The sequence below is a fragment of the Leptonotus elevatus genome, chromosome 17 (genome assembly GCF_054856555.1).
Source record: "Leptonotus elevatus isolate MCC_2025b chromosome 17, RoL_Lele_1.0, whole genome shotgun sequence".
Taxonomy (NCBI): Eukaryota; Metazoa; Chordata; class Actinopteri; order Syngnathiformes; family Syngnathidae; genus Leptonotus; species Leptonotus elevatus.
The window spans coordinates 9053119-9066862 of NC_141255.1; the positions used below are offsets into that span (position 1 = coordinate 9053119).

General features: G+C 41.9%; 2 protein-coding genes across 2 annotated transcripts; both read right to left on the bottom strand.

Moving 5' to 3' along the window:
• Positions 1-3636: 3636 nt before the first annotated feature.
• Positions 3637-7023, bottom strand: lurap1l (leucine rich adaptor protein 1 like). The gene is made up of 2 exons (XM_086058103.1): positions 6627-7023; positions 3637-5640 (listed from the first exon to the last, which is right to left on the bottom strand). The coding sequence occupies exons 1-2, from the start codon at positions 6822-6824 to the stop codon at positions 5251-5253; spliced, it is 588 nt and encodes a 195-aa protein (XP_085914229.1). The 5' UTR covers positions 6825-7023; the 3' UTR covers positions 3637-5250.
• Positions 7024-7959: 936 nt separating this feature from the next.
• On the bottom strand, positions 7960-13319 carry LOC147159690 (5,6-dihydroxyindole-2-carboxylic acid oxidase-like). Its single transcript, XM_086058102.1, has 7 exons — positions 12617-13319; positions 11337-11659; positions 10764-10968; positions 10532-10699; positions 9410-9589; positions 9200-9346; positions 7960-9127 (listed from the first exon to the last, which is right to left on the bottom strand). The coding sequence occupies exons 1-7, from the start codon at positions 12972-12974 to the stop codon at positions 8940-8942; spliced, it is 1569 nt and encodes a 522-aa protein (XP_085914228.1). The 5' UTR covers positions 12975-13319; the 3' UTR covers positions 7960-8939.
• Between the last annotated feature and the right edge of the window lie 425 nt (positions 13320-13744).

Below are 13744 nucleotides of genomic sequence, written 5' to 3' on the forward strand. Positions count from 1 at the left end.
TCTATTCTGAATCGAATCGCAGGCCCAAAAATTCGGAATCAAATCGAATCGTGAGACATTCAAAGATTCCCACCTCTACTAGTGGTAAGTCTGGTGTACTTGCTTTCAAATGAATTCAATGAGTTGAATAAATGAAAGCTGTGCCACCTGTTTTTTTGTTTGTATTTTGTCTAGTGCAGGGATATCAAACATGCGGCCCGTCATGGGATCCAATATGGCCCACGAGGACCAAATCCAAACTGCTGTTTTTCACTAAAATGAACTGTTGTTGCAAATTTTGTCCACTGGTGGGCGCACTGACGACTATTTAAATGACTGAAATTTGGCTGTTACACTTACAGTACTCATCATTTGATGCAACAGTTTTGCACTCCTTTTTGTTCAGAAATTTCCAATTACGCTTCAATAAGATAATTACATGGAAATGTTTTCAGAATGTGTTCGCAATTATTTGCACAAAAAATACAAGAAAAACCTAGGAAATTTTTTGACCTGTTGTTATTCATAACTTATTGGTTCACGGACATACAGTACCGGCCCACTTGAGATCAAATTTGGGTGAAAGCAGCCCCTGCATTAGAATGAGTTTGACCCCGCCTGGTCTAGCGTATGCCAGCAATTGGACCTCCCCAGCCCCCGTGAACATCCCCGATGGGGATAGCCACCTGTCTTGGACCACTCCTGTGATGCCTCCCTGCATGGACTAACAGTCACTTCTTTGTGTGCAAGGAGGGTGTGTGTGTGTGGGCGGCGCAAAGCCTACTGTCTGTTACTGATAGCCCTCAGTACAGCCAGTGTACTGTCACATGGTCCAGCAACTACTGACAATTGTGCAAGCCCCTCAAATGCAGCCAAGCCAGCGATCAATAGTGCAGTGCAGGAGTGTGACATCAGCATTAGCAGTTATCACTTTGCCCCGACTGCGCTTACACACACTGATAGCTGACCTCGCATTGTTCCAGCCGCCGCCGGCGTGCTCGTTAATGATTGCCTCGAATCACTGGCGCGCGACTCCCAGAGAGCTTTTTAAGCGCACGTGGACGGACAGGCGGGACAAATTGCTGCTCGTACTGATGATTTATTAAGAGAAGAGTAAGGATACATGTTCTGGCCTTTAACAAAAATGACTTTCTAGCCTCTATATTACTGTATTGGTTTAACTGGGACAGTCCGAAGCGGCGAATTTTCGCCAGCCTCATTGTAGGAGGTCCCGTCCCAGGGTCCCAGATTGTTTTTTTAGTCTAGTCAGCAAGCCAAATGTTTGGGTCGTGTGTATGTCATAGCGATTCATTCGACTAACCTAACTATATCTAATTGCAGGCGTGTTTTGGGCTTACTGGAACTAGAACTACTTCCTGCCTCCGTGTCCGTAAGAATCATGGGAAATGTAGTCCTACTAGTCTAATGCTGCGGTTGCCGGTCAGACCTAATCTAAGTTGAGCTTTTCTGGCGGCATATTTCCAATGTGACAATGCAGGACCGGTGCGAGGTAAACGGCAAAGGATCAAGCAAAAATGGTTGGATAATGGTGAGTGCATTGTCTTGTTTAGAGTTGTTGAACTGTCATCCAAGATAGCATTTAGCATTAGCTAAAGCAGACAAAACAACCAACAGTCACCACTTTGACAAACGATTATATTTGTTATAAATACTTCCTGATGACAATTTATTGTTTACTTGATTTTCAGTCAAATTGCAGTACTGTATCCCGGATTTAAATTTTTAAAATGTGGTCAGCCTTTGTGTACTAGTAGAATGAGACTGGGTGATGGACTGTACTTCCCAGGAGGATAATGTCTCATTCCCTTGGAAGGATGCGGCAGTGTACGAGAGCGGGTCGGGAAAATGGAATCCTGTTGTGGCTCGACGGTTGCAGAATGGCTTAGCACATTGGAGTTTCCACATAAAGGGCTTGTGGGATAGCGCAAATATTCAGTTCCTCAGCAGAAAACTTTATGGGTCTATAAAACCAGACGACAAATCCGAACCCAACATTCTCCTTCCAACGTTCCATTAGAAAAGCCAATGTGGGTCATACCTACAATTAATAATATCTCACCCTTTTGCGGTTTATCACCTAGCCTTAAAGGGTCAGTCAATTGGTATGCTCCTCTGAATGACCCCAGGTTGCCTTTTATTTCACATGAATGAGTGCTCAAAGCATTTGTCCAAGGGGACCCATTTTAGTGAAGCGTGTTTTCAAACCGCCACGCTGCTCCCTATAAACGACTTGCGGCGCGTTGCCAGGAAACGCTCCAAAAAGACTATTGACCTTTTGGGGGCTTTCACGAGAGCCCTGCGTGACCGTCAAATCGGCAGCGTGAGAAAGGGAATGTTTACATTCAAAATGGATTTGGGGAAAAAAGCCAAGCGCATTTGTAAAAATAGATGGGGTGAATTGAGCTTCAAAAGTCTGTGACGAGGCATTCTCGTCGCTATCTCTGACTGGAATGACTCGCACGCAGATGAAGAGAAAACGGACATTTTCAAAATGCTCCCACAGAGAGAGAGAGAGGGGGGGGGTTATGCCTTTTGAATCATAACATGGACTCCCTTTCCTGTAGAAAGCAAACGAGAGAAGGGAAAAAAACGGACTTCTGTATCCTATGAACTTACGCAACAACCCAAATAAAACTACAGTATTCAACCATCCGTTGAATTCTCAGGAACATCAAAAATTGTGTTTTTATCTCAGAATTAGCCCAAAAAAATGGTCAGAATTGCTCTCTCCAAACAGCCTTTCGAATATTGCTTCATACTTTGGTTTCAGGAGATGCCACTCGGGCGCAGTGTTCTGTGATTTCTGTTTTGACTAACGCACTCGAGCATTTCCAGACTGAACACAAAGGTCCCCAAAGTTTTCCCAGACTATCCTATTCAGCATTTACAACTTTGAGGTCTTTTGTCACTAAACAAATGGCCCAAACTACTGTGTCTCTGAAGTGTCTCACGTAAAGAACCACCAATACTGGCTATTTACATACGTAAATCTTTTTTTTTTTTCTTCCTTTGGCTGATTAGAAGACCGAGACTACTAATGAAATCAGGATGAAGTTGTTACTCAAACAACCCATATCCTGAATCCTCATTTGGTCACATGGCGACAGCTTCCCAGATTCCAAACGGTGTCGCGTTACATTTTACAGCACAGGGCCCAGCCGGCCACTGTGTCTAATTTGCTAATGGCTCCCTGCTGCACGCCACAGTCTCGACTGTAAGGGATTGTAATTACACTCAAGTCACAATGACTAAGTCGTGATTGTGCACTCTTCATTTGGCTGGCTATTTACATGCCGTGGTTGGGAGAACTCTAGAACAAGCTTTCACACACATCCTGTACGATTATCGAAACAGCATCATACCGAAAGGTGACAAACTAGCAGAACCTGCTTAGTTGTAGTAGATCTAAACAGTCAAATTTCTGTTTGGTGCTTTCATTAAGAAGGTTCTACGGTCTGGACTGGATTTACATGGAGATTAAATCTTCCCAAAGACTGGAAGTGATAAAGGCAGCATAAAACCCAATTAATCTACCTTCCACTTGGAAGACAAAATTACAAGCATGTTTAAAGTGTCTGGATTAGGCGAGTATATCTGTGTGGCGTTAATAAGACAAAAAGGACAGTAAACCTTGAGTAACAAATCACAATATATTATCATGTCATTTGCTCGACAACATCACCGATCGGTACAGAATACGAAACAAGTGAAGCTAAAACACAACATGTTTATGTACAAATCGTTAACAAAAGACATTTGGAAATATGCTGACAAAGCCGGCATGTGTTTCACACGTGTCCGCCGTCGACAACTCCCCAACGCTCCAGGCTAACGTTATCACCCAGACAATCAAATTGCTTTGGTTTTCAGTCAAGCATCCATCTGTGCTTTAAATGTGCAACTAACCCCAGGCTCTTTGTTTAAGACTACAGTGTCGTCCTGCTCTTGATTCAGAGTTACGGAATAAAAAGTTAAAGCGTCTCGAATCACTCAGCATTGCAGCGTCCAGTTGAAACAAATGGATAATCAATCCTAATCATCTTTACTGGAAGTTGTCAGAGGGTCGATGCCGATTGTAGCGATTACCCACTTCTACGCCTCACAAATCTACACGAGCGCAGTGGGTTGTTGATTGCGCTCCCAAGTTATGGCTTCATCTTTTCCAGGAATGAATGGACACAGACTTGAACCTAAACGGGAAAAGAGTGTTGAGAGTATAAAAAGTAGCGGATGTGAAGTTACCACTTAAAAGATACAAAAAAAACTTTTTACAGAGTGTGATTCAGACAAATCTGGTAAAAATGTAAACGGTTTAAGACTTTTTTTTTTTTTTTTACATGGATTTTGAGGTACCATTTCCGAGCCTAAAAAGATAAAAGGTATATCCCCAATCTGTAAAAGTCAACAGTGGTCTAATAAATCCAAACTATGAGGGTACTACACTAGTGACAAGAAATCATAGCCCTTAAAAATATAATTTGTTAGTGTTGCGGAAAGTCACATTAAATCTCTCACGCTTAGGACTAATCACTGAAAAAGCCAACAATCAAGAGTTTGACAGTCCTAAATTTGATAGTAGCACCAAAATGACAAGCCACTGTACTGTACCTCTAAACACATTCACTGCCATAGACGTCAAAGAATCATGTTTACTGGCCTGGCAGCTAATTTAAAAATAAAAAATAAAAATAAAATTTAAAAAAAAGGTACAATGTACTTTATCATGGGTGTGTATCAGAACGTCAGGCTAGTCAAAACATATTTTCCCCAATTCAAAACATAAGACAACAAGATACTGTTTCCTTGTATGGGAGGAGGCAGGGACAGCACAGTATGTTCCCAGACTCTAAAAGTCAAGTATCAAGGCTACAAAAGTACATTTGAATGTAGCCACCAAAAACAAGCCATTGTACTTTGAAAGGAACAATGTTTGGATTTTTCAAGGCACCCCTAAAAGGATCCAGGTACGTTCTCAAGTTGTAACAGTGAAGGATCCGCCCCAGTGTACACACCAGTAACAACAATAAAAACAAAAAAATCTGAGGTAAATAAATATGAAGTCTGCACCCAATAGGACCGGAAGATACATCTGCAAATGTTACCAACGGACAAAAAGTACGTAAGGGTGTGACTGCAAGTGGTTGGCTGAGGTGCGGCTAGTTTCAAAGTAAAACAAAATGTCACGCGATTGAGTCAGCGATGTTAATTTGAGACCACACACACACAAAAAAATCTCTACTCGAATCATTATTATCCAAAGCAGTAGTATTCGTCCGATTCCACCCTCAGTTTCACTGGGGATTTGCTGAAGGTGCCCCCGTCTATGACAGATTTATCCACAAAGCAGTCCAGGCCGGTGGGCGAAAGATCGTCCGGGAAGTCCTCGGCGAGCGTGTCCAGGTAGCTGCCCACCGACAGCGCGTCCAGCTCGTCGCTGTTCACGTCGTTCAGGCTGCTGAGGCTGCCCGGCAGCGAGCCGCCGTCTTGGCTGTCCGACAGGCTGTACAGACTGCCCGTCAAGCTGCCGTCTTGGCTGACCGCGTCGCCTTTGTCGTCCATCACCCAGCGGATGGACTCGATGCCCTCGTTGATGGACATGAGCTGCTGCATCAGCTCCACGTCGATGGCGCGCAGGTTGGCCTGCGAAACGAAAGGGAAGGAATTAAAACGGTTTGTTTCAAAATGACATTAAGACACAATTTAAATACATTTTGGTAGGCTGTTACTGAAGTTGAAGACTTCCTGTGTCTTTTCGGTTGTAGTCTTGAGACTTTTTTTTGTAGGTCAACTTAAGTAACAAATTTCATGTTGCAAAGTCAAACATTATTCAGACTCTCGGGAAAAACCAAGAGACCAAAAACACAAAAGGTGCAGCCAGGAAATAGAATCCTGGATTTTGACTTGATTTACCACAAAACAGGCCGTGTTTGCTGTCAGATCGACATAAAGCCCATCAGCTCAAATCCAAAGTCTTCAAAGCCATCTGCTCCAGGGGTCTAATACCTTTTGTAGCCTTAAACAACATGTGGTCTTGAAGTTGCCCCATTAGTACTGTATTTGCATTTCAGAGATCTTGATACCAAATTACCAAAACTTATCTGAAGCACAAAAATGATGTGCGATAACACTATGTTTTTGCCATGCGTGTTTTGCTATAGTTAGTGTGACAAGTTCTGAACTAAATAAAATAAATCAAATCCTTACGCTACTCATTATTCAAGGTGTCCTTGGTCAAAGTGACCCACATATCCAAAAACCAATACATGAGAATTCCCTAAATATTGATGACAATTGTTGGTTAATAATCATATACATTAACTGTGTTTTACCTTTTTTTGACACCCGGGTCGAACTTTGCTGTTCTTAACCTGCTTGACAGGTTTCAGGTCAAACTGACCTGTTAAAAGGTATTGACATATAAACTACCGGTATGTTTTTACATCTCTGACAGGTGGGTCAATTTGACCCAAGATATTATTATTGGCATTGCTGTCCTTTTGTAAATCCTTGATATTGTGGGTCAAATGGACCCATTTAAGTTACATGCACTATATTGAAAGTGAAGGACAATGTAGAAAATAAAATAAAAAGAAAGGAAAAGAAAAAGAAGAAGTATTTTCATTCACCATTTCTTGTTTGAGGAAAATGAGTTTTCCCTCCAGCCGGTCAAAGTCCGCCGAATTGTGTCCAGGACGCGCCGCCGGTGGTGTCACCTTGTCGTGTTTGCCTCCCACAAGCGAACGAACGAGACTTTCGGGAACTTTTCGACCCAATTTGGTCTCAAGGTCCTTCAATTCGGACAACGCGGAGCCGCCTTCGTTCATGACGAGTCGACTCGCTGGGCGAAATGCTCAAAAGTCGTTGCTCAGGGCCGGGGTAAAAAAATAATAATGTTCGTCTGAAGTGTCCCAAGTGTGACTCCATTCAAGTTCACAGCTACAAGTGAGTGGAAAATGTTGGAGAATCCTACCATACCATTGAAGCGGCCTGCCTCGCTGCTCCCGTCCTCCCTCCGTCCGCCCTCTCGCCTCTGAAATCTGACACTGCACAGGTGAAGCGAGTCAGTGACGTCACACGTCGTTAACCAAAACAAAAGGCACTTCCGTGTGTAGTTCAAGTCACGCGTGAAAAGGTCCAATTAAATTACCTAAAGTTTTGACAAACGGAACATTTATTTCACGCTTTCTTCGTGTTTTATGAAAAAAAGTTAATAAAAGTTAAAGTTTAAAGAACCACTGATTGTCACACCCACCTAAGTAATAAGAAATAATTTGATTCGCTCAGTTTAACACAATTCCTAAAAAGAATGTTTAACATTATTTAAATCCGCTACCACACAATGAAAAAAGTGGGGAGAAAAAAACTATCAAATTGTCCTTAAATTAAATTAAATTAAAAAAATGTTTTAATTAATTGTATTAAATTAAATTAAAATCTATTGTACATGCAGGCATACCTAGAAATGTTTTCCTAAATTCTTAATGAAAATTTATTCACCATAAATGTTAAATTGAATTGTAATGGGCAGTGATTCTTTCACATGCCACTAGAGGGAGCCCAACATTTACCACACTAAAAATCACTGCTGTACTGTACACTTTGTCATGTAAATTGCACCTCAAAACAAAGAGCTGATATTTCAAATTTATTGTTGAACAAATCGTTTACAATTAAATAGTTACATTGTATTTGAATATTTATTTAGAATTACTCTAATTGCAGTAACCATAGTTTTTGCTCTCTAACCGAGTTAACTGTTTAACTGGCCAAACACAAAAATAGCTATAAAATTATTATTTTTTAATTATATAAAAACATTTTTTATATAAATGCAGTGTAATGGCACTTTTCCCCTCTTCCTCTAAATGGCTAAAGGTCTGTGTAAAAACAAACAAACAAGCAAACATATTTATTTTTAAATACAAGGAAGATATCAACAAAATCAAGCCAAAAAAGAGCTGCTTGCAACATATTTTATTTCTTATATTTATATGTAAATTGGTGAAGGACAAGAGAGAGAAAAAACATTTTTTGTGGTACTCAAGAGCTGGTTGGTATTTTAAATAAAATCTATGAAATAAATCACTTTAACTAAGCTACAGTTACAATTTGTCTCAGGACAACTATAATATACACAACTTCTGTATTTTGAGGGGTGGGTGGGGAACAGAAAACGTCCTCCAATTCTGTGTGACCCAGCTACAAATTCAAGAATACGACGTCCTGCCTGGCACGCAGATGACAGTTTAAATTAAGTTAATTAAATAAAAACAATAATTTAGCAAACCAACTGAAACCTAGCAATTGCATTACATTTCACTGTATTGTAAAAAAAAAAAATGGATCTAATTTTTATGCTGTCCTGTAAAGTGTACTTGCGGGGCTATGGCGCCCCCTGTGGGCAAAATGGCGCCATTACAAAAGGGACTAGGAAATAAATAAATCGGTAAAATCACATGAAATATCGTGTTAATTAGAAGCTATAGTCTATGTCTTTCATTGCTGTTGTCTTTATTTAACACGTCAAGCAGTGCAATATTGAATACTAAAAAGATAATAATTAAAAACAAGTTGCTATTTTATCACTTACCATCACAGAATAGTGATGTTGGCTTAACATGGGTTATTTTATATATATTTAATTTATCACTGTCATCATACATATTTGCACATTCATTTTCAACTTTTTTTGTCCGGTTTCTTTAATTAAAATGTAAAATAGAAGTTGAGTAGTACTTGAGTAGATTTTTTCAATGAGTGTTTACTCAAATAATTATTTGGAAGACTCCTTTTTTATTTTATTTTACTGGTTCACCTGGAAGACTATAAATCCTAAACTTTGGTTCTGCAAAGGCCAAATTCTTCCCCTGCATTCTGAAAGTTCCCAAATAGCCCAATGGTCGTCTAAAGATTCCGAGGCACACGGGTGAGACCAGAGCTCAGACGACCGACTGACTGTTGCCGTCGTCGTATCGCTGGTACTGATCCCCGAGCAGCGGCTGGAATCCCTCCATCTTGCGGGATCTGGAGCGCGCGGCACAGGCGGTGGCCACGAAGACGGCGCAGACGACCACCAGGGTGGCGATGATGCCCATTGTGATCATTTCAGTCATTGTGAAAGGTTGACCTTGATAAGCAGATGTTTTCATCATGACGATGTTCAGTGAGCCCCATGAAATCCCCCAAATCAAGGGCGTACCTGGCCATTCAGCTTCATAAGAGTAGCCAAGGTTTTCAGGGGCGGTCACGAACATCTCAGCGTTGTTCACGGGAGGCCAGAAAGGAACCATGTTGTAGCCCCGGTTGTGACCAATCGGGGCATTTTGGTCAGGATACACAGCCGAACCTGCCAAGAAAGTCTGACGTCGTCCTCAGTGCTGACGAAATATTTCGTGTCGCCAAAACGCACCTGGGCTGTGTCTCCGCAACCACTCGTCAAAGATGGCGTCGGTGTAGGTGTGGAGCAGGACAAAGATGGGGTCGTTGGGCGAAAGGTGGGTCTGGCCGCCGGTACCGTTCAGGAACAAGTGGGCCAGGTTATGGAGGCTCCTTACTGCGGGGTCATAGTTCCCCTGGGGGGCGCTATAGCCTAGATCATACAAAACACAGCTGACAATTATTTTTATTTTTTTTGCACTTACTCACACAAACATGTACACATCCAAACATGGTCTCCCAGGAGAGGAAGCGAACCCACACCAACCTGCATACACAGCTGACTACTTTAACTCATTCACCGCCATTGACAGCTATAGACGTCAAAAATCATTTGAACTATTTCTTATTAGTTTAACATGTTTTTCCCTTTTTGTTAACAAGAGTATGAAAACCTAGATTTTTTTGGTGCATTTAGAACAGATATAAAATTTGTGATTAATCATGAGTTAACTAGTGAAGTCATGCGATTAATTACGCTTATAAATTGTAATTGCCTGATGCCCCTAATTTTTAATCATCTTCTCTTTTTCTTTTTAAATATTATTTTTTTTATTTTTAACAATCTTTTTTTAATGAGGAAAAGATTATTAAGATTACAATTTTTAATATATTTTTATAGATTTTATATCTGTTCTAATACAATAAAAAAATCTAGGTTTTTATACTCTTGTTAGCAAAAGTGGGGAAAAATGTTAAACTAATAGAAATAGTTCAAATGAATTTTTGACGTCTATAGCCGTCAATGGAAGTGAATGAGTTAAAAATGCCCGTCGCACATTCTAACAGTTGAACTTTTGAACTCAGTTTTAAATTGTCGCCATACCTTGAAATCCTAACTAATTGAAAACACGACATTCTGATGGTTAAATTGTTTCAAACTCAATTTTATACCCACTGTTATGAATTGAGGCACAGGAGTAGTCGTACGTGTGTTTGCCAAAAGGTGGCGCTATAACCCTCAACGTGGAACCCATAAACCAAAACAAAATCATTCAAGGCTTTCTCCATATTTCGTTAATGTTTTGGGTTCTCCCTTTGGCCTTTGCACCACGGCACCCTTCAAAACGGACGGAAATCCCGCCATCAGGCTCACCTTCGATGGTGTTTCGGAAGCTTTCCGAGGAGGTGGAGTAGAACGGCGCCGTATCAAAAGTGCTGACTTGCAGACAGGCGGCCACATCCTGAGGCTCCGGGAGCCGCTGGACCATCGGCCTGTTGACGTTGCCCGCGGGGTTCCTTCTTATCGGAGACGTCTCCGTGTCTGCAAGGAGTATCAATTGAGCGGCGAGCCTCGCGCTACGGTCGCCGAGGACCAACGACCTTACTGTTGCAGATGGTTCCCAGCGTGTCGTAGTCGGCCACGCTCTCGCAGATGACCCTCCACTGGGAGAAGACGGAGTTGGGGCTGAGCGAGTCGGTGTCGAAGCTGCTCCGGGCTCCCATCAGGTCGTCCGTGCAGATGTCGCACGTGCTGCCGCCGATGGCGAAGTTCCAGTAGGGCAGGGCGAACGTGGGCTCTTGCAGCATATCCTGGTTGTTTTTTTTACCAAATGGAAAGCAACAGAATGGCTCAGAGATTGGTTGGAAATGCTGTACATGCTAGATTAGTGGACAAAACATTTCTTTCTGACGCATATGATGATTCGCCGGTGAGTCGAGCGCCAACTTTTTCAGCCTCTACCAAAACTTGATAACGAGTAATAAGGAAGATGTCAGCCCGATACTGGTTTTGGGAAAACTGCCACATCCTAGAAAGCCTTTCATTAGAAACCACTGTGTCTAATTCATTTTTAAAACCAATCCATTAAATTTGCATCCCTAATTCAGATTTCCCTGGTTGCTGAAACTAATTTTCCTAAACAAACTTCTTTAAAGTGGAACCAACACCTTCGGCTTACTTGCATGTCTCGCTCCAGTTGGAGCAGGTGGTACCGGTGCCATGTGACGAACCCGGGACCCTCATGGGAAAAATCCACTCCTCCGAAACTGGGCTGGCCGGCACCCAGGAAAGTCTTGCCGACGGAGTAGTAATGGCTCCACACAAAGTAGTTGTAGATGGAGATGTTCTCGAAGAGCGTGCTGTTGCCGTCGGGTCCGAGGATCTCGGCCTGGCGCCGGGTGGCGATCACCAGGTCCGGGTGTACCGTACGCTTGGCCCGGTCCAGAGCGTTGACGAAGGCCTGCTTCTCGGCGGCGCTGAGCTGCATCACGTTTCTCCTCACTAGAGGATTAGTCGGGATGAAACCAGTAAGTCATGCATGATTTTGTTTAATTACTGTGTGGAATTCTCAAAAAAACGCAAAGATCATTTCAACAGAAGTTTTTTTTATTTTCTCAAAAAAAGTTCTTCTTTTTTTTTGCACTATCTGTCTCCAGATGGTGCCAAACGCATATTTTGATTAGACATGGCTTTGTAAAAAGTAGGGATGTCAAAATGATTGCGTTAACGTTGAGTTAATTTAAAGTTCCTTTAACACCACAAATTTTTTTAGCGCGCAATTAATGACCACCCAAAATTTAGCAGTAATAAATTAATTTAAAAAATCATTAAATTAATAAATAATGCATATATTTGTGAAGACTGGGTTCAAGTTGTATTTTGTAATTTCCAAAAATGTGCTGAATTTTACAAATTACTTCATGTTAAAGATTAGATAGCTCTTATTATGAAAGCTGTCAACAACAAATGCAATTATGCCATCTAGTGTTAGATAATGACCTCAACACAAATCAATACCACACTCGTTTTTTTTTTTTTTTTACCGTACATTAAATCTTTTTAATTTAACTCAATGTTATGAATTATAAAATTACTGTACCAATGACTAAAAGATGCAGCCATATTTCTATTAGTTTAACACTTTTATGTTAACAAGAGTATGAAAAAAAATGTTTTTTGTACATTTTCTTGGACATTTAGAACAGATATAAAATTTGCGATTAATTGTGAGTTAACTATTGAAGTCATGTAAGGCCCGTATATCGGCCAGATACCGATGGTATCGGCAGCCCTCGCCCAACCCTACACTAAATAGCAAACCTTTAAAATATTACGCAAAACAGACCGATTTTTTTAAAAAACATTTAGCATACTTGATTTATTTTCCATCCATCCATCCATCCATAGTTCGATTACGCAGGTGGTGTACCTAATGTTGTGTCCATGCAGCGCACTCACCCACAGCAACTCTCTGGTCACAGTCGGCTCCGGCCCAACCGTGTCTGCATCGCCCACAGTTGTGGCCGCTGAAATTGCCGCTGCAGCGACAAGTCCGGTTGAAAAAGCGGATGGGCCATCGCTCTCGGTCGTCCCGTCCGTCGTGCGGGTACTGGGGGCCGTGGGGACGCGCGTCCGCCGAGATGGACGCGCACTGGCCGCGCCCCGCGCCGGAGCCGCACGGACCGGCGTCGAGACCCGGCGGGGACGGGCAACACTGGCCGCTCCGTAGCCCCTCGGGGGTCACGCACTCTCTGGGGAACTGGGCCCCCGCCAGGAGTGCGCCCAGCACGACTAGTAAACAGCAGCACCGCCACATTGCTCCCGAGTTCTTTTTTGCCAGCCCCCCCAAACAAGTCAAGCGATTTTAAATAGCAGATTAGCGCATGACTACCCGGATTTTTGGTGCCCCCCCCAGCCCGCGTGATCCAACCACACGTGCACTAACATCGGGCAGTACTTCCTCAAATTCCTCTGCTGGGAATTTTTGAAGCGTGATGCTGTACAATGAAAGGAAAAGTCACAAAGCTTTTCAAGGGTCCCCATATCTTTAAGCAAATGTTTTATGCAGCAGCAGGCAATCGTCTCTTCTAATATTATAAATTGCCATGATTTCATCCGACTTATTTCACACAACAAAATGCTGACTGAGAGTTTAGTTTCTTTGAATGCTCACAAAGTGCAGTTTTAGTTGACCTACATTTTTCTTTATCCCGTTTTCCCTGCCGGCCTAACAAGAAACTCAATCAACTTTGACCTCTCAACTCAAACAGCGTTTTAGGCATCCACCTCCCCTTTGTCGCACAATGAAAAACTGACATTTTCACCATTATTTTTTTAAATATATGAATTTACAGTATATTTACATTCCATGATTATCTTATTATTATTTTTTTGTATGCAATCACATGTAGCAGTGTCAGGATTCGACATTAAACCCCAAGATCGTTGTCATGGAATACTTTGGAAAATATGACCCATTTCATATAGTTCCCATTTTTGATGATGAAAAAAGCCCATTAGCTTCAAGACCATGTCAAACTGAAGCGGTGGGGATTGAATCTAGAATTTAGGATAAAACTTCTGATC